General features: G+C 35.2%; 1 protein-coding gene across 5 annotated transcripts; it reads left to right on the forward strand.

The window, feature by feature from the left end:
- The first annotated feature begins 2,362 nt into the window (after positions 1 to 2,362).
- Positions 2,363 to 24,549, forward strand: pusl1 (pseudouridine synthase like 1). 5 transcript variants are annotated; one of them, XM_087273113.1, is made up of 9 exons: positions 2,363 to 2,625; positions 2,703 to 2,760; positions 4,748 to 4,935; positions 13,179 to 13,218; positions 13,438 to 13,587; positions 17,528 to 17,698; positions 21,904 to 21,958; positions 24,020 to 24,182; positions 24,423 to 24,549. In XM_087273113.1, the coding sequence occupies exons 5-9, from the start codon at positions 13,544 to 13,546 to the stop codon at positions 24,452 to 24,454; spliced, it is 465 nt and encodes a 154-aa protein (XP_087129239.1). In that variant the 5' UTR covers positions 2,363 to 2,625; positions 2,703 to 2,760; positions 4,748 to 4,935; positions 13,179 to 13,218; positions 13,438 to 13,543; the 3' UTR covers positions 24,455 to 24,549. The 5 variants fall into 5 exon arrangements, 2 of the variants coding, with proteins under 2 accessions (XP_087129239.1, XP_087129238.1); XR_015502255.1 differs by lacking the exon at positions 13,179 to 13,218 and having other exon boundaries at positions 21,904 to 23,460; positions 23,619 to 24,182; XR_015502254.1 differs by lacking the exon at positions 13,179 to 13,218 and having other exon boundaries at positions 21,904 to 21,935.
- Positions 24,550 to 26,616: the final 2,067 nt, after the last annotated feature.

Below are 26,616 nucleotides of genomic sequence, written 5' to 3' on the forward strand. Positions count from 1 at the left end.
GGACGTAACAAACTTACCGAATTTTCTTGGAAACATATAGTAGGAAGGTCTCTGTTTTGCTTGGGGTTGAAAGAGTAAGAAATAAACATTACATAGATATATAGCTTGCCTACGATCCGTAAGTATTTATTTAGAGATTGGCGTTAAAAGGTCATCTGTACGGAACATCGTTGTGTACGGAATATTGTTAGTCTACATCACAGCAAACGTGTGTGAAGCACACATTCGAAATAGCCTAACTTTGCTAATGTGCACAGCTAGTGTTTGTCAGCCAACGATAAATGTCAGGTGAAAGGTTAATGTGACTATTTTCAATTTCATCGATGTTGTAATGTGATTAAAATACAGTCTGTTGAATTTTGTAATAAAAACTTTTGGGCTGACTGACTGAGAATTAATAGTCATTGTGCTGTGTAGTATACGCCATTAGATCTTCGCTAGTGTTCGCTTATAAGGTATATGCCGAGTGTTGTACGGTGACCCGTTATTGTGACTTTTTTCCATTGTATACGGTTCCGTTTACAGCATCGATGTAGTAATGTAATTAAAATGCATCAGTTAAACAGACTTTGGCATTCATTTAGTTGCTCAAGCGTAAAACGAGACAAAATACTGTTTACTCGCACACACCCATCTGAATCAACAGGCTAGCGCAGAAGCTTCAATGAATATACTGGGGGTAAGGCTCATTTTTTAAAGACATGGCAGAGGAAATGTAATTTAATGCAGTGCTTCTTGTACAATCTGAGATTCACTTTATTTCCGATATCACTCAGCCAGTGGAGATCGCTGATTTTTATAGAAAACAGACCTTAAACACGCTGATTTTTTAATGGCATACAGTTCACCGGAAGCGCTTAACTCAGGTAACTGACAAATTAAAAGTCCTTTAGCATACTTCCGCATATACCCTATTATTGTTATACAGTGTTACAATCTAGACCTTACCATGTATCTGGTGGAAGAATTAAGCAAATTTTAAAAATGTATTTATTTGTAGATTTCAATACATCATCAAAATTTAAATAGTTTGAAAATAACATATTAAAAAAAACTATTTGTAAATATCTTAAATGGCCAATTCTACTGAAAATGAAAGATATGTAATTTAGGATAATCAGTAATATCCAGCAGCAGAAATTTTACGAAAAAATCTGATTTGAGGTAGACTCTTGTGTTTTTTGTTCAGAAGAGCCTGAAACCATTGAACATTTATTTTTCTCTTGTCCAGTCACAAAAAAGCTTTGGCAGGTTGACAATTGCAGTTGGCTAAGTAGCAATATAGATACTGACATTCCATCCCTAAATTTGATTAAGGTTTTGGTTTTCCCAAAAACATTTATTTGACGTTAAACATTATTATTATTATATGTAAATGTTATATACACAGGGCGACGCGGTGGCACAGTGGGTAGTGCTGTCGCCTCACAGCAAGAAGGCCGCTGGCTCGAACCTCGGCTGGATCAGTTGCCGTTTCTGTGTGGAGTTTGCAAGTTCTCCTCGCATTCGCGTGGGTTTCCTCCAGGTGCTCCCGTTTCCCCCACAGTCCAAAGACATGCGGTACAGGTGAATTGGGTAGGCTAAATTGTCCGTAGTGTATGAGTGTGGATGTTTCCCTTGGGTTGCAGCTGGAAGGGCATCCGCTGTGTAAAACATATGCTGGATAGGTTGGCGGTTCATTCTGCTGAGTTCATTCCCGGATTAATAAAGCGACTAAGCCGAAAAGAAAATGAATTATATACACAAAAGTAAATAAAATAAGACTAAACCTGTGATTAATTGCTTTAAAAATGAATGTAAAACATATTTAGAGTCTTTAAAAGTAGTAGGCTATCCAAAGAAAATAAGGCTACAGAGGAACTATACAAAACCATAGCGAAGTCTCTTTCCATTTAAAAATGTATCCTAATTATTTTTATTTATTTTTATTTGTGTGTGTGTGTGTGTGTGTGTGTGTGTGTGTGTGTGTGTTTGTGTGTGTGTGTGTTTAACCCCCTAAAAGTTTTTTTCTATTTACACTGTATCAATTGCACTGTATAATGTAAATGGGCTTAAAAGTGTGTGTATATATTGCTTTATGCTGTTTTTGTTCCCCATTTGAGTTTGTAAATTGATAATGTTAATAAAAAAGTATCTGGAGGAAGCGGGTTTTTTAAAAAGTTTTTATGTCGTCCTGCGATACCGCCTGTACATTTCCAACATATAGAAAACAAACATTTAAAAAGTAAGCCCAACTCCGTATAACTATAAATACTGTTTATATGATGAACAGATCCAAGTACTGAAATCCAATATATTTTAAGCAGCCTGGAAGGTGTTCTGTTGTTTTTTTAATCAGGCATCGCTTCGGCTTCTAAACGTCAAACAGCTGCTAGGGCGCACACACACATGGCTCTGTGTTTATCATGTCTGTATCGCGTGTTGTGCTCAGTTTGGGTTATATATAACATTTAATAAAGATTTGTATATTTACTTCAGCGACACAAACACATACACAAACACACGTTGGTCTCTCAATCCTGTTTATGCTCCGCGACTTTAACGTTAAACGAACGGACTGTGAATCATGCAACAAACTGTCGCGCGGTATTTAATCTTTTTCCAGTACACAGGGAGCAAATACAGGTGTGTGTTCATGACCACTTATAAACTGTTATAACACCGCTTACATACATAAGTGACATGTCTGCTTGTCTCCTCAGTGGTGTGATGAAGGCTCCAGCTCATCAAGCTGTACAGGGGGTCGGGAATCATTTAGAGGTCAGTTTCTGCCTGACCATCATTAACATCTGCTGAAAAACAAATGGCTTTTCAATATGACTGATGCTTTTTATATACTTGTTTTGGTGCATTTAAAATGTTCATTTTATGTGTTTCCCGACATTGAAATATGTCTGTTGCGTCTGTTTTATTGTATATAAACCCTCAGATTTAGGGCTCAAATCATCAGTCATCCTCTCCAAAACAACAGTCTCATTAAACTGCAATTCTTTTGGGAAACATTTTTTAAATATAAATATTCTGTGGTATCCTTCTGAGTGATTGTTGTTTGTTGGGAAGATTTGGTCTTTGTTGAAGTTGTGTCAAATGGAATTTCCAGGGGCGGATTTAACTAATAAGCCAAGTAAGCATATAATTAGATAAATACAATACTAAATTAAATAAAGAACAATCAACTTCGTTTTAATTAATTTAAATTAGGTTACAAAAGTGCAGTGAATGTACAGAATATTACTTTTTTTAACGTCTCAGCATGTACTTTGGGTCTGTGTATTATCCGATCATTCGATTATTTAATTTTGTCTGGAAAACGAAACGCGAGAAAAAACGTTAAAAAAAAGTTTTTCTGTTTATTCTATTGGCAACAAAAACTCATCTGTTAGTTTGTTTTCAACTCAAAACAGAAAATAAACATAAACAAAAAACAAAAATAAAATAAGTAAAAAAAATTATTTATTTGTCTTTGATTAAAAAAAGAAAGAAAAATAAGAATAGAAAACATTTAAATTAAGTTATAAAATAAAATACTGTAAACACATACACACACGGATATATATATATATATATATATATATATATATATATATATATATATATATATATATATATATATATATATACACACACACACACACACACACATAAATGTAGTAAAAGATTAAATTCTGACAGCTTGTAATTAATTAAAATATTCGAAATTCGTATAACAAACTAACAAGCAAACAAATCAATCAATTGTGATTCTAGTCACTTGATTGAGTGATGAACAGCAAACTCATTTTGCATATATAGGATCTGCAAATATACAGACATCCAAGTCCTGATATTAATTCCACAAATGCCCTGGTCACAACTTAATATTAGGGATGGCTGACGTGAAACTGACGTTTCGACACAGTGTCGAGATCCCGAAGCGCAAGTGTTTCGAAACACTGCAACCGAAGCATGATCCGAAACACCCAAGTCACATGACTAAAGTGTTTCGAAACACCTGGTCACGTGACTAAAGCGATTCAAAGCATCGATCAGTTTAGAAGCGTTTCGAGACCTGGCGAATCTGCATGTAACTGGCAGGGTCAAATCCAAGTCCTGTCTCATGGCCTAGTGCAGAGGTTCTCAAATTGGGGGTCGGGACCCCCCGAGGGGTCGCGGGACAATGAAGGGGGTTCGCATGGTGATTTTCAAAAATTAATTAATTTTTATTAAACCTTAAGACTTACTGTATTTTATCAATAACCTACTGAAGAGAAAAAAATAGTTGTTTATAGTTACTATAAACTATATAGTTACTATAGTAGCTTATTGTTACTAGTTCTATTGGATTGCGACTTCTCGGGTAATTACATTATACTAAAGACACAGCAATACTGTCAGATGCAGCAGATTTTGTAACACCAGGTTAAACTTTCTAGCCCATGTAGTCCAGGGGTGCCCAAACTCGGTCCTGGAGGGCCGGTGTCCTGCAGATTTTAGCTCTAACTTGCTCCAACACACCTGCAAGGATGTTTCTAGAATGCCTAGTTAGAGCTTGATTAGCTAGCCCAGGTGTGTCTGATAGGGGTTGGAAATAAACTTTGCAGGACACCGGCCCTCCATGACCGAGTTTGGACACCCCTGATGTAGACTCAATAAACAAAATAATGACAATTTAAAACAGCATCTTAAGGCCTCTTTAAAACATGTAACAGAATAAAACGTGTTCCTAAAATAGAGGTTTGCAAATGTGTGACGCTGTTTTTCTGTGCAGAATGCAGTGAGGAAGCTGAAGCCGGTGAATGAGGTGTGTGTGTCCATCTCCAGCAGAACAGACACTGGTGTCCATGCTTTGTGTAACTCTGCTCATGTAGATATCCAGCGGAGAGCAGACAAACCACCCTTGTCAGAGCAGAGCCTGCTCGAGGCTTTAAACTTTCAATTAAAAGAAGAACCTATAAGGTGAGAGTCTGTTCAGGGATTTAAAATCTGTGTTTGTGCACCATTTTTAATATGAATTATAGAGTTGTTTAAGTTACTGTATAAGGTTAAATTATAGTATTCATTGTGTTTTTGTTATTGCTATTAGTTTTTATCTATTCATCCATCCATCTATTTTTACATCTATCTTTATTTCTATCTATCATCCATCTATTTTAAGATCTATTATTCTTTGTTTCTATCCATCCATCTTTTTTAGATCCGTCTATCTTTGTTTCCATCTATCCATCTATTTTTAGATCTGTCTTTGTTTCCATTTATCCATCCATCCATCCATCCATCCATCCATCCATATATTTTTAAATCCAACTAACTTTGCATCCATCCATCCATTCATCCATTTTCAGATCTGTCTTTGTTTTCATCCATCCATCCATCTATCTATTTTTAGATATATCTATCTTTGTTTCCATCCATCCATCTATTTTTAGATCTATCAACCTTTGGTTCTATTTATCCATCCATCTTTTTTTAGATTTGTCTGTCTTTGTTTCATCCATGCATCCATCTATTTTTGTATATCTATCTGTCTATCCATCCATCCATCCATTTTAGATCTGTCTATCTTTGTTTCCATCCATCCACCCATTCATCCATCTATCCATCCATCCATATATTTTTAGATCTATCCATCCCTCCATCCATCTATCCATCCATCCATCCATCCATCCATCATCTATTTTGGATCTATCAATCTTTGGTTCCCTTCATCCATCCATACATACATCTATCTATTTTTAGATCTATCTTTGTTTCCATCCATCCATCCGTCCATCTATCCATCTATTTTTTGATCTGACTATCTTTGTATCCATCCATCCATTTTTAGATCCATCTATTTTGGTATATCTATCTGTCTATCCATCCATCCCTCCATCCATCCATCCATGCATCCATCCATCCATCCATCCATTTTTAGATCTGTCTATCTTTGTTTCCATCCATCCATCCATCTGTATAGTTTTAGATCTATCTATCCATCCATCCATCCATCCATCCATCCATCCATCCATTTTTAGATCTGTCTATCTTTGTTTCCATCCATCCATCTGTATAGTTTTAGATCTATCTATCCATCCATCCATCCATCCATCCATCCATCCATCCATCCATCCATCCATTTTTAGATTCATCTATCATTTTGTCCATCCAATTATCCATTTTAGATATATCTATCTATGTTTCCATCCATCCATTTTTGGATCTATCTGTCTTTATTTCTATCTGTGAGGAAAATATAATTGAAAATACTGTGTAATTTCCTTTGCTCTGTTATACAGCAGTTATATTTGAAAAAGAATCAAATGTAAACAGAAGAGCTAATAATTATGTCTTCAGCTGTAGTGTACATCATAACACTACCGCTTTAAGCATTTATGCTATGAGGGAACACTACAGCATTAACTTCTCAAAGGTTTGCTTTTAACCAGAGTCACAGCGAAGTGTCTGAGAGCCCCAAATATGGCTGCTTCAGTTTTAGAGGTTGTTTAGCTGTAAAAGATCAGGGCCAGGATTGTCTAAACATTCAAACCCCTGAAGAGGGAATTCATTGGGAATTAAAGGATCCTCAGATGCTGTTGGGTAGGGGACATAATCCCATGCTGCTCCACCGGGACCTTTCTTGTATTGAGTCATCTGTAAATTGCTTTCATAAAGTCACCTTGACACATCCTCTTAAGGGAGGTTAAATGAGTGTGCTGCTGAAATGAGGGTGTGATAAATTTGCTGTTTGCTTTTCGCCTGGTGATCCAATCACAAGTGGTCAATGGAGACACATTAGTGTGTTGATGTGCTTTTTTTTTCTTCTCAACATGTCCCACAGGGCCTGTTTACACCTAGGGTCCATTCTTTGTTCCCTGCTTAAATGATCTTAATGATTTGGCAGGTCCTGGATGTTTTAATCTGTGATAGCTGATCTCTGGCTAATTTGGTTATTCAAACAAGTCCACCATTAGTTTTCACATCGTACAACATACCAATGACTTCCTTCTGCTGAGCCACTTCTTTTGACTTTTTCATTTATTCATTCGTTCATTTGTTCGTTCGTTCCTTCGTTCGTTCATTCATTCATTCATTCATCCATCCATTCATTTATCTATTCATTCATTCAATCATTCATTCATTCAATCATTCCTTCATCCATCCATCCATCCATCCATCCATCCATCCATTCATTCAATCATTCATTCATTCATTCATTCATTCATTCATTCATTCATTCATTCATTCATTCATTCATCCATCCATCATCCATCCATTGATACATCCAACCATTCATTCATTTATCCATTCAGCCATCCATCCATTCATTCATCCATCCATCCATTCATTCATCTATTCATTCATTCATTCAATCATTCGTTCATTCAATCATTCCTTCATTCATCCATCCATCCATCCATCCATTCATTCATTCATTCATTCATCCATACATCCAACCATTCATTCATTTATCCATTCAGCCATCCATCCATTCATTCATCCATCTATCCATCCAACCAACCATCCATCCATTCATTCATTTATCCATCCATCCATCCATCCATCCATCCATTCATTCATTCATTTTTCTTCTACTTAGTCCCTTTTTTCAACAGGAGTCGCCACAGCGGAATGAACCGCCAACTTATCCAGCATATGTTTTACACAGCGGATGCAGTTCTAGCTGCAACCCAGTCCTGGAAAACACCCTTAAACTCTCACATGCACACACGTACACTACGGCCAATTTACTGTATTCAATTCCCCCCATGTGTTTGGACTGTGGGGGAATCCGGACAGACTCCATACAGAAATGCCAACTGACCCTGCCAGGACTCGAATCAGCAACTTGCTGCGAGGCGACAGTGCTAACCATTAAGCCACCATATTGCCCCTTGACTCAGTTTTTCACAAAGATAACATTAGTCCTGTTTTGAATCTACCACTATGCTGACACACAGGCATTTGTAGCTCCGCCCTCTTTTGAAAGAGCACAATCTCATTTAAAATTAAAGCGACAGTCACCAAAATGGTCAAATGTGTCAAAGAGTTATAAAACATTATAGGGTATTTTGAGCTGAAACCTCACACACACACTCTAGGGACATCAGACTCATTGTACATCTTGCAAACACGGGCATAATAGGTCTCCTTTAATACAGAGAGCATAGTGACAGTGCTCTTGTCAGGTTTGTTCGCGTTTTATAGCATGCTCCTGTTAGCAGCGATTAGCGACTGCTGCTAAATCATTAATACCTGCTGAACTGCTCCGCTGACCCCGCAGAGATGCTGTCAGTAACGCTGCTTTTAACTGGAGCTCAGGCGTTTCTCTCTGGAGTCAGTATGTTTAGATCAGACTGACCACTGAGACTGCAACCCACAGACCCCTAATGACTGCTAAATGACATCATTAAGAATTCATAGATTTGTTCCTGTGCTGAAAGCTGACTTTACAGCATCGTGACTTTACAGTAGGTCTGGAGCAACTCTAACACTCAGGTACATGGAACCATTCATTCATTGTCCTTTAGCTTAGTCCCTGATTTTTCAGGTGTCGCCACAGCGGAATGAACCGCCAGCTATTCCGGCATGTGTTTTACGCAGTGGATGCTCTTCCAGCTGCAACCCAGTAATGGGAAACACCCATGAGCACTCACATATACACACACACTCATACACTACGGACAATTTTGTTCATCCAATTCACATATAGCGCATGTGTTTGGACTGAAACCGGAGCACCCAGGAGGAAACCCACGCCAACACAGGGAGAACATGCAAACTCCACAAAGAAATGCCAACTGACCCAGCTGGGACTCGAACCGGCGACCTTCTTGCTGTGCTGCGATAGTGAAATAGAAACATAAATAGCAAAAACTGTAAGAAACAAAAGAGGATTCCAGAAATAAAATATAAAGGAGATATATTGTGATAAAGGTCATTTATTTATTAATAAAAGCCGTATTGATCACAAGCATTGCTGAAATCCTCTTTCTTTCTTACAGTGTTTGCTATTTTTGTTTCCATGCATACATACTGGTCATGTACTGATTTGCTGAATATTACTGCTCAAGTTAAAATAAAATGTAATATTTAATTCTTATCAATTTTTAAAATAGTGTTGCTGTTTTTTTATATATATATATTTTTTTTTTTGTGTGGAAACTATATAGAAAGTCATTGATTTAAAATAATTGTAATTTATATTTAGAATTTTTTTGTCTTCAATCTTCAAACTGGAATAGTATTTGACTATTTTATCATAAATTTTATGTTTTTAAACATTGTAGCTAGTTATTTGTATCTTACACAGTATTTAAAAGCAAAAATTGAGACCTGATTGCATTTAAAAGTACATGATTTCAGACAGTACCTGATGTTTTTAGTGATATATTTACAGATTCTATTATTACATTCAAAAATGTAATAATTATAAAATATAATAATTAAATTATGTATAGTAATTGATTATGGCATGGCATTGAGGTTTAAATATATACAGTTGAAGTCAGACTTATTAGTTTAATTAATATTTCCCAAATGATGTTCAACAGAGCAAGAAAACTTTCACAGTATATTTGATCTTATTCGAAGGCTTATTTGCTTTATTTCGGCTAGAATAAAAGCAGTTTTTAATTTTTTGAACCCATTTTCAAAGACAAAATTATTAGCCCCTTTAAGCTATATTTTTTTCGATTGTCTACAGAACAAACCATCATTATACAATAATATATATATATATATATATATATATATATATATATATATATATATATATATATATATATATATATATATATATATATAAATATATATATATATATATATTTTTTTTTTATATATATATATTTTATATATATATATATATATATATATATATATATAAAATATATATATATAAAAAAAAAATATATATATATATATATATGTATATATATATATATATATTTTTTTATATATATTTATATATATATATATATATATATATATATATATATATATATATATATATATATATATATATATATATATACACATACATACATACATACATACATACATACATACATACATACACATATCAAAATAATAGCAGTATAACATGACTAACCAGAATAATTCTGGTTTTTTTTTTATATATTTTACCAGTTTTTAGATTATCAGAAAACAAACATGACCCCGCATTCATCATATGCAAGCTCTTAAGGCTGCGCAGTTGGGCAATTAGTTGAAAGGGGTGTGATCAAAAAAAGAGCAGTGTGGCATTTCAAACAGTGAAAATTCAGTGTGGCATTTCATCAGTTTTGTGAAAAAGACAGGTGTGAATCAGGTGGCCCCTATTTAAGGATGAAGCCTTTTTTTATTTTGTTGTAAAAATGAATAGGAAATTTCAAAATAATTACAAAGCAACATCAAGTATAGATTGAACGAACTGTAAAACTTGAAATACCAAACATCATTTTCTTCAATAATCAATTTCATCAACAGCATATAAAAACATTTTGAACCTGAGCTAATCTTCCATCTGTTGAGTGTTTCTCTAAATCTCCCCATCCAGTTAACACAACCCACCTCATCTCAGAAAGTGCACTGGATGTCAACAGGTTACGTGACTTTTGATCTTCATCTCTGACTCTGCCATTAACCTGAGTATCCATCCGCCCCGTCCCACTCATGAATATTAATAAAGTTCTCTGTCATGTGCTTCTGATGCTGATCGACTGCTGCTCCTAAAAGGCCTCGCGGGATTGCATTGCATTAATGTTTGATGGAGAGTTTGAGGCTCTGTGGGTCCACATTGAGCTCATGGGGATGAAGGACCTGCAGTTTAATCCATAACAGCACTTTTAGCTTTTAGTCAGATGGACATTTACAGCGGGTGACAGTCTACGGATGGGTGTTTAACTAATTAATATTAATTGCACTTATTTCAATATGATCTATATAGTTCAATAGTCAAAAAGATAGCGTTAGTAAATCATATAAGATTTAGACCGGCGACACGGTGGCACAGTGGATAGCGCTGTCGCCTCACAGTAAGAAGGTTGCTGGTTCAGCCCTGGCTGAGTCAGTTGGCATTTCTGTGTGGAGTTTGCATGTTCTCCCCGTGTTGACGTAGGTTTCCTCTGGGAGCTCCGGTTTCCCCCTAAGTCCTAACACATGCGCTATGTGAATTGGTTAAGCTAAATTGTCCATAGTGTATGTGTGTATGCCCTGGTTATTGGGGGTTGAGCCTTGGGCTAACAACTCACCTCATAACAACTAGATGTTACGAAACAACAATATAGTGCAGCTAAATATCAACTTCAATATAAACAGCCCTGGGAGTAAGTAAGTGAGATTTAGACCTAAGGGTTCATACAGTCATGGAAAATCTGAAAAAAAAAGTAATGGAATTTTTTTGACTTGGCATTTTCCAGTCCTGAAAAAGTTTTGGAAAAGTCAATAGAAATCTGTATACTTTATTATATTGGCTTGCCTTTCCTCTTTTCTGTTTTTGGCCAGTCTCATGCTCTCACATTATTAGTGCTGTTTAAGCATCATCTAAATCAATTTGACATCGATATAAAAATAAATGTATTATGTTTGTATGCATGTCGCATGTTTTACAATATGCTCTAATACATTTGAACATGCATTGTTTTTCCTATTTACCACGTACTGCATATGTAGACATTACATAAAACAAGAAAATTAATTGAAAATCTTGGAAAAGTCATGACATTTTTGTTGTAAAAATGTGTATGAACTCTGTACAGGGGTGTAAAATATTTTTAAAAGATTGCAACATTATTACTTGATTTTTTTACACTGTGATTGGTAAATATTTTAGTAAAATCTGCCTAAAGTTTTGCAAATTTGCATGCCTGTAATTAAAGTCTTATAACACTTTAATTTTATATTTTTTATAAAGATAGCAAAAAAAAAAAAAAACTACTTCTGCATAAAAGTAGTGCAAAAAATGCCAATTTTTTATTTTTCCAAAGTTTGCACACCTTTAAATCTTTAAGTATTAAATTTTTTTGTATTAATAATTTAGATTTTAGTTCATAAATTTTAGTTTAAATCTCTTTTTTTATATTATTTCTAAAGCCCTATATGGTTAACTGTTGACTGCTTTACTTATTTTCAGTGGTTTACATCCAAATGCAAACATCATTTTTTCATACGGCTAAATTAAAATTTAATTTCAAATTCAATTCAAAATGTAGTTTAATTTAATTATTATACTTTTATATTTATGTTATTAATAAAGATATATTTTTTGTATTAATTTTTATCATTTTTGTGGATGGCTGAAATTTTATTTTAATTTAATGTAATTTTAAATTAAATTAAAATTTAAGTTTAATTTAATTTTTAGCCGTACACAAAATTATGTTTTTAAAAATGTTTTTAATGATTAAATAACAAATTAAATTAAAACTAAATTAAATAAAATACAAGAAATATATTTCCTTATTACTGTAAAAAATGCTGGGTTCCACACAATCGATTTGTGTTGAGACAACATGATGGATCTAAGTTAACTTTTTACAAATTTAAGTTTCATGCTGAGCACCGTATATTGCAAAAATCTAAATATTTTTACCAGTAATTATGGATGCTACTTTTTTTTAAAGCCCTATAGTTAACCGTTAAGTGCTTTAATTATGTTCAGGGGTTAAAATCCAAATGCAGACATAATTTTGAATTAATATACATTTAGATGTTATTAATAAAATATATTTTTTTTTTATAAATTTAAAAGCCTTATATGGTTAACTGTTAACTTAATTTCAGTGGTCTAAATCCAAATCCAAACATCATTTTGTATACGGCTAAATATTAAAATATTTATAAAATAAATATATAATATATAATATATATAAAATAAAATGTGATTTAAAAAAAATAAATTTAGTATTTTAATTTAATTAAAATTTCAGTCGTTTGGAAAAATTATTATTTTTTAAATGTTGATAAAAATAAATTATTATAATGATTTTTATTATTGTTATTATTTATTATTAATTTAATTTTTAACAAAGAATTTTTTGATTAAATCCTGATTAAATTAAATTAATTAAATTATTATAATGATTTTTATTATTGTTATTATTATTTATTATTATTTTTTCAAAGAATTTTCTTTGTAATTTTTAATAAAATTGCAAATTATAAATAAATAAAATCTAACAAAAATGAAAATACAATTAACGTATTTACTTCTTATTTAATAGGTTCCACACAATCGACTTGTGTTGAGAGAACATGATGGATGTAAGTTAACCATGTGTAATGTAAGTTTTAAATTTGTAAAAACTAATAAGTTTCATGCTGAGCACCGTATACTGCAGAAATCACAATATTTTTACTAGTAATTATGGAGCTTTATTTACATTAGAAGAAGAAACCAGTGAGTGTGTTTGCAATACAAACACAACTGCCTCTGCATTACCAGATTCTAATGAACGTCTCCTATTCTGTCTCTTTTCCCAGAATCACCAGAGCTTACCGTGTCCACAGTGACTTCCACGCACGCTATCAGGCGCAATCGCGGACATACGTATACCGCTTGGCTCTGGGTTGTCAGCATCACACACTAATGCCACTGACGGAGAAGGATCTATGCTGGGCATTACGAGACACGTGAGTGCATTTCATTCTGCACGTGCTCCGTCTAAACTACGCTCAGAGACGCTAAATCCTCTCAGAGTGGAAAAAGCACATGAATTATACACACTCGTAAACAAGACCCATCGTAAGGAAAAAAAAAACAAATGATTACAGGTTATCTAGGCCAACATTAAAACCAACGCATGCAGATGAGGAAAGTATGCATTGTTAGAGCAGCACATGTCTTTTCTGAAGACCGAGGCTTGTCTTTAATGGTGACGTGTGAACTTTAATGCTTTTTTTTTCCCTCTCACTGTCTTCGTTTTTAGCGAGAAAGTAGGCCAAGATAAGCTTCGGGCTCATAGTGACGCAGAACAACACCCACTGTCGACTTATGTCTGCTCACACACACATACTCTCACTCTCCAGCTGGCTTTCCCTCCCATTCATAAGATCTGCCATTCCTCACACAAATTGGATTATGCCGTTTAAAATTAATGTCTGTAGAGGTTGAGCTCATCTGAACGTTTTCTGACCTGAGTGACTTTAATGTGAGTCTTCTAATGTAGAGCTCTGGGGGGGGAGAGACCACTTAATAATTTTCTGTTTTTCTGGAATTACTGGATTTATTAGGGGTGGTGTAGAATAAAACTTTAGTATTAGTTTTATTGGTTCACTACCTGACTAAAGTCTTGTCGCCTATACAATTTGTCAGAACAAATAATAATAACTTGACTTCTAGTTGATCATTTGGTATCAGAAGTGGCTTATATGAAGGGCAAATGCCTTTAGATTACACTTACAATAAAATATGATCATGCCTTGATTTTTAATTATTTAATTAGGACAGTAAGGTCATAATGGAAATAATGTACAGGATAGAATATTAAGTCATGGTGCAGTGGAAAAAGAGTGAATACTGAATATGACTCCCATGAGCTTAGAGCACTGAAGTCATCTGGAATGGCGAAGAAAGTGTTCTTGCAGGACTCCCAGAGTTCATCAAGATTCTTTGGGTTCTTCTTCAATGCCTCCTCCTTCATCTTACCCCAGACATGCTCAATAATGTTCATATCTGATGACTGGGCTGGCCAATCCTGGAGCACCTTGACCTTCTTAGCTTTCAGGAGCTTTGATGTGGAGGCTGAAGTATGAGGAGCGCTATCCTGCTGGAGAATTGTCCCTCTCCTGTGGTTTGTAATGTAATGGGCAGCACAAATGTCTTGACATCTCAGGCTGTTGATGTTGCCATCCACTCTGCAGATCTCTCGCACGCCCTCTTACTGAATGTAACCCCAAACCATGATTTTTCCTTCACCAAACTTGACTGATTTCTGTGAGACTCTTTCTGTGGGGTCTTCTGCAGTATTGATGATGATTGGGATGCAGTTCAACGGACGATTCTTCAGAAAAATCCACCTTCTGCCACTTTTACAAATGATTAACTAGAAGTCAAGCTATTCTTACAGCTTGGATTGACAACAAGACTTTTGACAGGTAGTGTACTTAACAATAAGGTTTCATTAGTTAATGTATTTAATAACATGCATTAATGATGAACAATATTTTTAGAGCACTTATTTTATTTCAGTTTAACATTGACCACATTATTAATGCGAATTATTTATGCAAACTCCATGCAGAAACGCCAACTGACCCAGCCGAGGCTCGAACCAACAACTTCTTGCAGTGAGGTGATCGTGCTGCTCACTGCACCATCGTGACGCCCAAAATTCACATTTTGTCACAGGAAATAATTGCATTTAGAAAATAATTTCTTGAAAATGGTTATTTTAGATCGTCATATTTTATTATATCTCTATCTTTCATCCTAAACTTTAAAAGTCTTTGGCTGCGTCCAAAGTCGCATACTTAAATACTATATAGTACACAGGTGTCAAACTCAGTTTTAAAAGGGCCGCAGCTCTGCACAGTTTAGTTCCAACCCTAATTAAACACACCTGATCAAACTAATTGAGTCCTTCAGGGTTGTTTGAAACCTACAGGTAAGTGTGTTGGAGCAGGGTTGGAACTAAACTGTGCAGGGCTTCGGCCCTCCAGGAATTGAGTTTGACACCCCTGATATAGTACGTTAAAAACAGTATGCAAGCCGAGTAGCATGTCTGAATTTATAGAATTCAAAAATCAATATGTTTAAAGTGCTACTTAAACTACTTCCGGCAAGATTCTGAAGTGCTATGCTATCCCATGATGCACCGCGAAACAATTCATGAATGGGGGTGAAGTGAAACAACTGACGCGGGTAGGTCACGTGATCATGACAAAATGGCGATTGTAGTACGAGTTCCATTCATACTACTCACATTCTTACTGAATAGAACAGTTTTCTAACGGTTGAGGGGTAAATTTAAATTCTAATGCAGTACCTACTGAGTAGTAAGCAGTTTCAGATGCAGCCTTTGTATATGTTTCATAATAGGATGACTGTATCCACTCAAATAAATATTTTTGCTGGAAAAAAACAAACAAAAAGCGCTCTGGGGTAAGCTCAAATGTATGGTCGGTGCTCTTTGGGTAAGGGATTCATCAAAACAGCAACAAGAATCAGTCCAAGGCACTCGAATAAAGTGAAAAATTCCAAAAGCCTTTATTCACATGGCTAAATCCAGGGTTCAACGCTAAGGATTTTTTCTACTGGCCCGATTGGAGCAGTGGTTCAGATTTTTACTTGCCCTGCCAAAATTTTCACTGGCCCCATAAAAGAAATAAAAAAGTTAGCCACATATATTAAATAATGTTTCACAAAATAATGTCAGGCGGTTCATTCCACTGTGGCGACCCCAGATTAATAAAGGGACAAAACTGAAAAGAAAATGAATGAATGAAAATAATGTCAGTAGTTGTAGAATTTAAATATTTGAAAAATATTTAGCAGTAAAATATAGCAGTATGGAAAACGTGCACGTATTTTATTGCAAAACAAAAGGTGGCTGACTAAGTGACGGCAAACTAAGCAAAACATCACCTTCATTTTTATCGTCATGCTGTACCTTTTTAAATGTTTCCACAAAGTTAGAAACAGACATTTCCATTAGCCTCATAATTTAATGTCATGGTCATGTTGCCGTCTATTAAAATTTAGGGACAAGGCAGCACTGCCCCGATCTGGCCAGTAACAATTCTGTCCACTGTCCTGAGCATCTCTCACACTGGCCCCGGGCCATCGGGCAGTCCTTATTGTTGAGCCCTGAAATCTCTAAAAACCTACGCGTTTCGGCAGAAGTCTGCCTTCATCAGGGTAACAGCGATCAGGTGCGTCTAGAGTCTCTTTTGAGTACTACGGTCACATGACTCATTTAAACATCTCAAATGTCACTCAAATAATTTAACAAGCAAAGTCTACTAACATCATAAATTCGGCATAGATACACAAACACCCACTTGCATATATGGGAAAAGAGAGAGAGAGAAAAAAAGGGAAAATACATATATATATACAAACACATACATCAATGTATAATGATAATCTGTAAAGCATCTATAGAAAAACTCATTCATTCATTCATCGTCTTGTCAGCTTAGTCCCTTTATTAAATAGGGGTCGCCACAGCGGAATGAGCCACCAACTTATCCAACAACTTTTTACGCAGCGGATGCCCTTCCAGCCGCAACCCATCTCTGGGAAATTATAGAAAAACTGTTTAAATATTTTTGCTGCTTGTTCAAACAACATATTTAAAGTGAGTTGAAACAACACAACACTTAAGGTTATATTGGGACAACTTCTTTGTTTTTTGTTCAATTCACTTAAATTTGTCAAAATGATTACGTTAACCTAATCGATTTGTGTTGGCACAACATGAAGTGATGGTGTGGAACCCTGCATTATTTACAGTGTTTGTCATGCAATTTGAAAAACCGAATTAATTAATTTAAAAATATATATATATATTTAATTAAAAAGTAATTACATGCAGTATTAAAGTACTTCATTGCTTTATTTTCCCCACAGGAGGTTAAATATTGATGCGATGCGTGAGGCGTCAGCACTGCTGTTAGGAACCCATGACTTCAGCACTTTTCGGGCCTTGAGCTCCGATGCCCCCTTTAAGTGCCCTGTGAAGACCCTCGATTTAGCCCAGCTGGAGCCTGGAGAATCATTCTCTCAGAGACACTTTCAAAGGTACGACTCATAAGTGGAGTGGGAAGACACCAAAACAAGATATTTAGCAGAATGTTCGAGCTACTGCTTTCCATATCATCCTCCTGGAACAAAAATATTGACAGATTTGCAGTAATTCATTCATTTTCCTTATGAATCTTACAGGGGTGTCAAAATTAATTGTTTCTTCGGTGCACTGCGATGCAGACGCGGACAATTCTGTAGCGGTTCGGTAATAATCATAACCAGTTATTATGTACTGACGTCATTTATCTCCTATGCGCTCTGTCGCGAGGGAGGTGAGCGCGAGTATTTACAACACTCAGGCAACTCAGGGCCGGCCCGTGGCATAGGCACCATAGGCAAATGCAAAGGCCGCTGTATATCCAGGGGGGCGCCAGAAATGAGCGCGGTTCAGTTGGTTTTGTTTTCGATTTTCCTGACACACATTCAGTGATAGACTGCAATAACTCAAAAACCTCTTACACTAAAAAGATCTAAAGTGTGTTTACTACAAAAAGACAAAGCTGGTTTTGTTTCACAGCTGTCTTTCTTTTTTTTTTCGCTCGATATTACGAGCACTGCTCCGTTTAAGCCCTCGCAATATGTGTTTAGCCGGGAGAGTTCGCGCTGAGAGGAGCTCTCAGTAAGGGACCGTCGGAAAAGTGCTTCATTTTTTTGTTTTTGTGCTCCGCTCAGCGCGAGCTCTCCCTGTTGCGAGGGCTTAAATGTGTGTGTGTGTGTGTGTGTTTGTTTGTTTGTTTGGTGCTGTGTATGTTTGTGTATGTGTTTGAATGAGAGACAGTGTGGTGCTGTGTGTGTGTGTGTGTTTATACAGACAGCTTGTTATAGCCTCCCCCCTAAAATATAACACTGTATATAGAAAGCATCGTCGATGCACCGAGATATCGAATTGAACCGAATCGAAGGCATGATAATCGTAACCGAACCGAACCGTGAGACCAGTATAGGTTCACACCTCTAGAATCTTATTAATAAATGTTAAAATAAAGGATAAAACTGTTGAACTCTACCAATAGCACTGTTCCTGTAGTACGTTAGCACTTGACTGGGTTCTGTGTTTTATATATTTATACTTATACATGGTCTTATTCGTAAACAATGTATGTTCTTAACTGTTTGTTCTTAATTGTTTTGTTTTATTTATTTTAGAGCAATGTTGTAGCACCTTTTTACCCAAGACAAATTTCCTCTCTGGGACAAATAAAGGTTATCCTAATCCTGTTTATCAAGGGGTTGCCACAACGGAATGAACTGCCAACTATTCTGGCAAATGTTTAACACAGCGGATGCCCTTCCAGCTATAACTCAGTACTGGGAAACACCAATGCCCTCTCGCATTCACTCATACACTACAGCCAATTTAGTTCCCCTATAGCGCATGTGTTTGGTCTGTGGAGGAAGCCGGAGCACTCGGCTGACTCCACACAGAAACGCCAACTCGAATGGGACTCGAACCAGCAACCTTTTTGCTGTGAGCTGACAGTGCTAACCACTGAGCCACCATGCCGCCCCACTGAATAATTTTTGTTTTACTTAATATAGCCTCAAATTAATTTACAGCGTATACTCTTTAATTCCGTTGGGTAGGTTTTTGGACACATTAAAACATTTACCATAGCAGAATGGCCAAGTGTTGTCAGATTAATTAGCCTATAGTCTATATAATGGTATGTCACAAAACAAAAATATGTATCAGATTTACTAAAGTAGAGGTGAGTGTAGCTTTTCTAACAGTTTGTTAGATTCATTTCTGTCTGCTACAGGGATTAATTGCACAAATGTAGAGTCATTTACAACAGATGTATAGAAATATCCTCATTATATCCAAAGAAAGCATGGCAGAACATGACACTCTTCCAGTTCACAATTAGTGAATCATTCATTCATTTTCTTTTCGACTTAGTCCCTTTTTTAATCAGGGCTCGCCACAGCGGAATGAACCACCAACTTATCCAACATATGTTTTACGCAGTGGGTGCACTTCTAGCTGCAACCCATCACTGGGAAACACACTCATTCACACTCATACACTATTGACAATTTAGCTTTCCCAATTCACCTATAGTGCATGTCTTTGGACTTGCATGCACCTAGAGAAAACCCACGCCAACAGAGAACATGCAAACTCCACACAGAAATGCCAACTGACCCAGCTCGAACAGATGATCTTTTTGCTGTGAGGTGACATCGCTACCCACTGCAATAATCCTCTTGGACCCAGTAAATGCAATAATAACCCTAATCATGATTGCGTATAGTCATCAACATGTTCTTCATCCGCTCATCATCATCAGCTTGAAGCTGAAGACAGATTTACATTGTGCAGTATTTGTGTTGATAAATGCTCAACACACTGTATGAAAGACAAAGGCGCTTTGTAACTGGTCTTTGAGGATGTCCAGTCTTTGTGGCTGCGTTTCATCAGTCGGCATGTGCAATGAGACGGTTGCTTGGCAACAGATGTTGGACTAAAAACATGATGCTGACAAAAGCGTCTGCTGCTCGTTCCTGCTGTCAGATGCAGATCAGTGTACTGAAGAAGACATTATAATAGCCAATCTAATCTATTATTGCAAACACAAAAACAGATTTAGTTGCAAGCAGGAATTTAGCATGATTGTATTTATTGCAATATATATATATATATATATATATATATATATATATATATATATATATATATATATATTGCAATAAATACAATCATGATAAATTCCTATATATATATATATATATATATATATATTTGGAAAAGTCATGGAAATTAGTTTACAAAATATCTGCATACTTAAATATGAGTTAGTTCTCTTTAATTCTTTTCTGTCCATGGCCAAACTCATGCTCTCACATTATTAGTGCTGCTTAAGCATTATCTAATTACATTTTAGGTATATATTTAACGATTCATTTAAACTAGATAGATTGTTGCATGTTTATGATATGCTGTAATAACTTTGAACATGCATTGTTTTTCTTGGTATTTTCCACACATATATAGACATTACGTGAAACATTGGGTCATGAAAATTTACTTGAAAGTCATGGAAAAGTCATAAAAATGTATATGAACCCTGAAAATAACGTACCATAACGGCCCAAAAACTAGTACACCCAAATGTATATGTTAAAGAAAAAGTTTTATTTCAAATTTAAAAAGAGGAAAAATCAAGAAAAGCAAAAAAAAAAAAAAAAGAAAAACTTTGTTGAAATTTTGTTAGTTGTAATTTGTTTTGCAATATTTTGCTTGAATTAAATTGAACTATCCTTCAATTTTTAAATGTTTTTGGTGACTAAAATATTATTTTAATAAATATCTCTGTTTAATAAATCTGTTCTGTTTAAATGCACCAAAATACATCCTATATTCACTGAGAAATGGAGAAAAATATTCAGTTTCAAAATGGGGTGTGCTCATATGCAGTATGCTGAGCACTGTATGTGTGTATGTATGTATGTATATACACACACACACACACACACACACACACACACACACACACACACACACACACACACACACACACACAATCTGGTTTGAGTTTGGTGATGCACACTTCCACAAAACAGATACAAGCCATTTAAAATCAAGGTAAAAATCAAACTATTTCCAATTACCCTGGGTTGAAAGTATGCCTTGCGTGCAATTTGTATTTAACAGTGTGCTATTATTCTGTCTTCAGTCTGGAGATGCAGTTTTGTTTATTATGCTCTCTTTGAGTTCTTCAGTGTGTTGCTATCCTATGCTAATCTCTGATCATGTAACGCAGCCTGACTGTTTGTTCATTCAGAGAAATGATTAAATGAAAGCCAGACGTTGTCATTCAGAGGGTCTGTGAAGGCAGTCCAAACAAATCTCATTGTGAATTTACAGCCATCGTTTGTGTCCATTTAAAAATAAAAAGACAGTCTGAAACATTCATTAAATATTGGCAGCTCGGCTCCAGTGCTCCTGCTGCAGCTCCACTTGTTTATCTGATGGATGCGGCTTGGCAATCCTGCAGTCACATTTAGTTTTAACGGGAGAAATATTGTACCCACTAGGCAGAAATAACACACTGAGTGAAGGAGACAGGCCAAAAGAGGTCACGTCTTCAGCCTTCACCCTTAAATCTGTTGCTGTTTGACTGCACATGTGGAGATGTCTGTGGTGATGGAGCAGATTTAAAATGGCTTAATTGTTGTATTTGTGTGTTTTCTTTCAGAGACATTCAGTTCTGGGAGCTCACTTTTAAAAGTAGGTCTTTTTTATACAGACAAGTAAGTACAAGCTTTGTTTCCCTAGAAATGTGATGATTATTATGGGATGTCTGCCTCCTAGTGTTGAATGTGTGGCTCTACACTGTTTTATTTCACTAGTTTGATTAAGTTTGCTGTGTGCCCATTTCGCTAGTCAAAAGATTGCACTGTTTGAGGAGAAAAACAGCACTTTTGAGTGTGTAGCAGACGAGTAGGCATGCTTTGGAACACACTAACATGATTAATAATGCATTGTCATTACTACATGCAATTTTTCCAACAATATTGGAGAGAAAACACGTAGCGCAAATTGTGTATTAATGATGCCTTTAGTAATGGCCAAACAAATCTGTTCTTATGTTATGTTTTTCATATTTATAGAAACATTGACCGATAAATATAACAAACGGAACAAAACTGTTAATTAATAAAAAATTATAAATAACTCAAACCCCATTTGAAGGCTTCAATACTTGAAATTAAAAAAAATCTATAAAAATATACTGATCCATACAGTAGATGATCTGGTTGCATACGAATCTGTCAAATCATGCAGCGGTGCGGGACTGTTGGTCACACGCTACAGTGATAAACACACTTCTGCCCAAATATAAAGACTGATCAGTCTAAAAAAAAATACACTTACAAAGTGCACAATTCACATTTACAAAATTGTATTCGTCGCAGTTCATAAATTTTCAAATCTAACTTGAAAATTCAAAACACAGTTCATTAATATATAAATTCAATTCTTAAATTTGAAACAGTACAAAAATATGCAAATCCAATTCGTAAATTCAAAACACAATTCATAAATACGTAAATCCAATTAGAAAATTCAAAACTCAATTCATGAATACGTAAATCCAATTCGTAAATTTAAAAGATAGTTCATAAATATGCAAATCCAGTTCGTAAATTTGAAACAGGTTATAAATATGTAAATCTAATATGTACATTCGAAACAGTACAAAAATATGTAAATCAAATTCGTAAATTCGAAACAGTACAAAAATATGCAAATCCAATTCGTAAATTCAAAACACAATTCATAAATACATAAATCCAATTCGTAAATTTAAAACACAATTAATAAATATGCAAATCTAATTCGAAAATTCAAAACATAGGTCAGAAATATGGAAATCCAATTCGTAAATTCAAAACACAGATCATAAATATGCAAATTCAAAACAGTTCATAAATCTGCAAATCCAGTTTGTAAATTCAAAACACAATTCATAAATATGCAAATCCAGTTCGTAAATTTGAAACACAGTTCATAAATATGTAAATCCAATGTGTACATTCGAAACACAGTTCATAAATATGTAAATCAAATTCGTAAATTCGAAACAGTACAAAAATATGCAAATCCAATTCGTAAATTCAAAACACAATTCATAAATACTTAAATCCAATTAGAAAATTCAAAACACAATTCAAGAATACGTAAATCCAATTCGTAAAATTAAAACACAGTTCATAAATATGCAAATACAATTCGTATATTCAAAACACAGGTCATAAACATGCAATACCAAGTCATAAATTCAAAACAGTTCATAAATATGCAAATCCAATTCGTAAATTCAAAACAGTTCATAAATATGCAAATCCAATTCGTAAATTCAAAACAGTTCATAAATATGCAAATCCAGTTCGTAAATTTGAAACACAGTTCATAAATATGTAAATCAACTTCGTAAATTCGAAACAGTTCATAAATACGTAAATCCAATTAGTAAATTCAAAACACAATTCATAAATATGTGAATCCAAGTGTTTTTAATTTACTAATTGGATTTACATATTTATGAATTGGACTTTGTAAATGTGAAATGTGCTGTGCAAATGTATTATTTTTGAGACTGATTTGGCTTCATACCCAAATGGCTTCTGTACATGGGATTTGAAAAGACTCCCAAGCACATTATGTAAGGGCCAAGAGGCTTGAAAGGACTCATAATAACGTCTAATATTAAGTATAATGATTATGAACATTATGATGCAGGAAATGTGGTCATAGAATATGACTGATGATAAGCTGTATAAAGTTATATATGGTGTTTGTCCTCACAGGTGCGCAGGATGACCGGAGTGCTGGTTGCTATTGGTCAGGGTCGACTTTCTGTAAGTAAGATACAAGATCTATTAGAGGCGCGTGATTCGTTGGCATTCCCAAATAACCTGACGGCCCCAGCCCATGGCCTGTTTCTGACCAATGTACAGTACAGAGATACAGGTGAGAACGTCTGAAATACCACACAGCTAGTCATTAGTGTACATTTTAGACTACACTATTTGACTGGAAGACACTGTACAGAACAACATAACCCACAATGCAATGCGTCTGCTCATCTGTTAAATAATCAAACAGCAAAATCTGTAGTGAAAACAAACTGCATTACCTTTAACAGAACACTTTGCAGCCCATATGAGTATACTGATTTACTGCATAATGTAATACTCTTATTTCTTACAGATCTTGTGGCTTCCATGTCAGAAGAACAATAATAGAGTTAGTTAATAATTTTATCATAATTATCAAGGCATGGACATTTTAAATTGTTTAAAAATGTCAATAAACTGTTTTTGTTATTTTTCTTCAACTCTTTCTGTCATGACCATACTTTTACACACATGCTTGGTTATACATTAGTCAGTTCAGCGTTTTAGCTCAATGCTAATGCAATCACAGCACATCGTTTCTGACCGAAGTCTCTTTTTCTCAATCTAGTTAAACTTGATTTAAAATGACGGTTTTAACATTGTTGTATTTTTCAATTGTATTTCTATCATATGATTAATAGCTAAAGGTTCTGCCTTCTGGAGATGTTTGAGAAACATTTCTTATTATTATCAGTGTTGGGAAAAGCTGCGCTGCTTTATATTGTTGAGATACTGTGATATTACCATTCATCATATTTATTCAAGTGCACATTAAATTGTGACAAAATGTAAAAAAATAAATACTATATATACATAGACACATTTATATATATATATATATACTCACTGGTCACTTTATGAGGTAGACCAGTCCAACTGCTCGTTACCGCAAATTTCTAATCAGCCAATCACATGACAGCAACTCAATGCATTTAGGTATGAAGACATGATCAAGATGATCTGCTGCAGGTCAAACCTCATCAGAATGGGGAAGAAAGCTGATTTAAGTGACTTTGAATGTGGCATGGTTGTTGATGCCAGACAGGCTGGTCTGAGTATTTCAGAAACTGATGATCTACTGGGATTTTCATGCACAACCATCTCTAGGGTTTACAGAGAATGGGAGGAAATATCAAGTGAGCGGCAGTTCTGTTGGTGCAAATGCCTTGTTGAGGCCAGAGGTCAGAGGAGAATGGCCAGACTGGTTCCAGCTGATAGAAAGGCAACAGTAACTCAAACAAACACTCGTTACAACCGAGCTCTGCAGAAGAGCATCTCTGAACACACAACACGTCCAACCTTGAGGTGGATGGGCTACAGCAGCAGAAGACCACACCGGGTGCCGCTCCTGTCAGCTGAGAACAGGAAACTGAGGCTACAATTCACACAGGCTCACCAAAACTGGACAATAGAAGATTGGAGAAACGTTGCCTGCTCTGATGAGTCTCCATTTCTGCTGCCACATTCGGATGTTCTGGTCAGAATTTGGCACACTTTGGGTCCACTAGTACTATTAAAGCATCGTGTCAACGCCACAGCCTACCTGAGTGTTGTTGCTTACCATGTCCATCCCTTTATGACCACAGTGTACTCTTCTTCTGATGGCTGCTTCCAGCAGGATAACGCATCATGTCATAAAGCGTGAATCATCTCAGACTGGTTTCTTGAACATGACGATGAGTTCACTGTTCTCAAATGGCCTCCACAGTCACCAGATCTCAATCCAATAGAGCACCTTTGGGATGTGGTGAAACAGGAGATTTTCATCATGGATGTGCAGCCGACAAATCTTGTTGAATCTATGGCATGAAGGAAAAGGGGTCCACCCAGTAATAGTAAGGTGTATCTAATAAAGTGGCCGGGGATTGTATATCTATATGTATTAGCTCTCCTGTGAAGACTTAATTGTTTTTCTAATATTTCCCAAATAATGTTTAATCTGGAAAGTCTTATTTCTTAAGTTTGTTGCCATTAAAAAAAAATGTTTTTGTCCAGTGACAACCTAGTCAAGCCTTTAAAATGCACCTTCAGCTGAATACTAGTATTTGACAAAATGACTGAAATATATATATTCTTTAAACATGGCAACCCATTGTTATTTGAAAATAATTAAGATATTGTTTAAAAAATGTGTTGGAAAAAAATCTACAGCACTTAGGAAATATTTAAAGATGATAGCTATATACATACAGTGCTCAACGTACGAGTACACCCCTCACAAATCTCAAATCTTTCTTAAATTCATATTTTAATAGGAAGCTATACAATATTATATTTGTGCATATACATTAGATTAGTCAGTACTGAAGCCAAATCTGGAGATTACCTAACAAAAGAACTTGCGTGAACGATCCAAAAACTAGTTCAGCCAAATTTACCTTATAGAAAAATATTAAATACAAATAAAAAAAGATGAAAAATCCAAAACAAAAAATTGTTTACAATTTAGTTGAAATAGTGTAGTTTGTCATTTGTTTTTGCTATATTTTGCTTGAGTTGAATTGTAT

This window comes from Danio rerio, chromosome 11 (assembly GCF_052040795.2).
Source record: "Danio rerio strain M-AB ecotype USA chromosome 11, GRCz13ab, whole genome shotgun sequence".
NCBI classification, from domain to species: Eukaryota; Metazoa; Chordata; class Actinopteri; order Cypriniformes; family Danionidae; genus Danio; species Danio rerio.

Excerpts from the sequence above, each read along its gene's own strand:
- pusl1 (XM_087273112.1), top strand. The coding sequence starts at position 2,567 with ATGCAACAAACTGTCGCGCGGTATTTAATCTTTTTCCAGTACACAGGG. Across the intron at positions 2,626-2,702 it reads TACACAGGGAGCAAATACAG|TGGTGTGATGAAGGCTCCAG; the intron begins GTGTGTGTTCAT and ends TTGTCTCCTCAG. Across the intron at positions 24,183-24,422 it reads TGTACAGTACAGAGATACAG|ATCTTGTGGCTTCCATGTCA; the intron begins GTGAGAACGTCT and ends TATTTCTTACAG.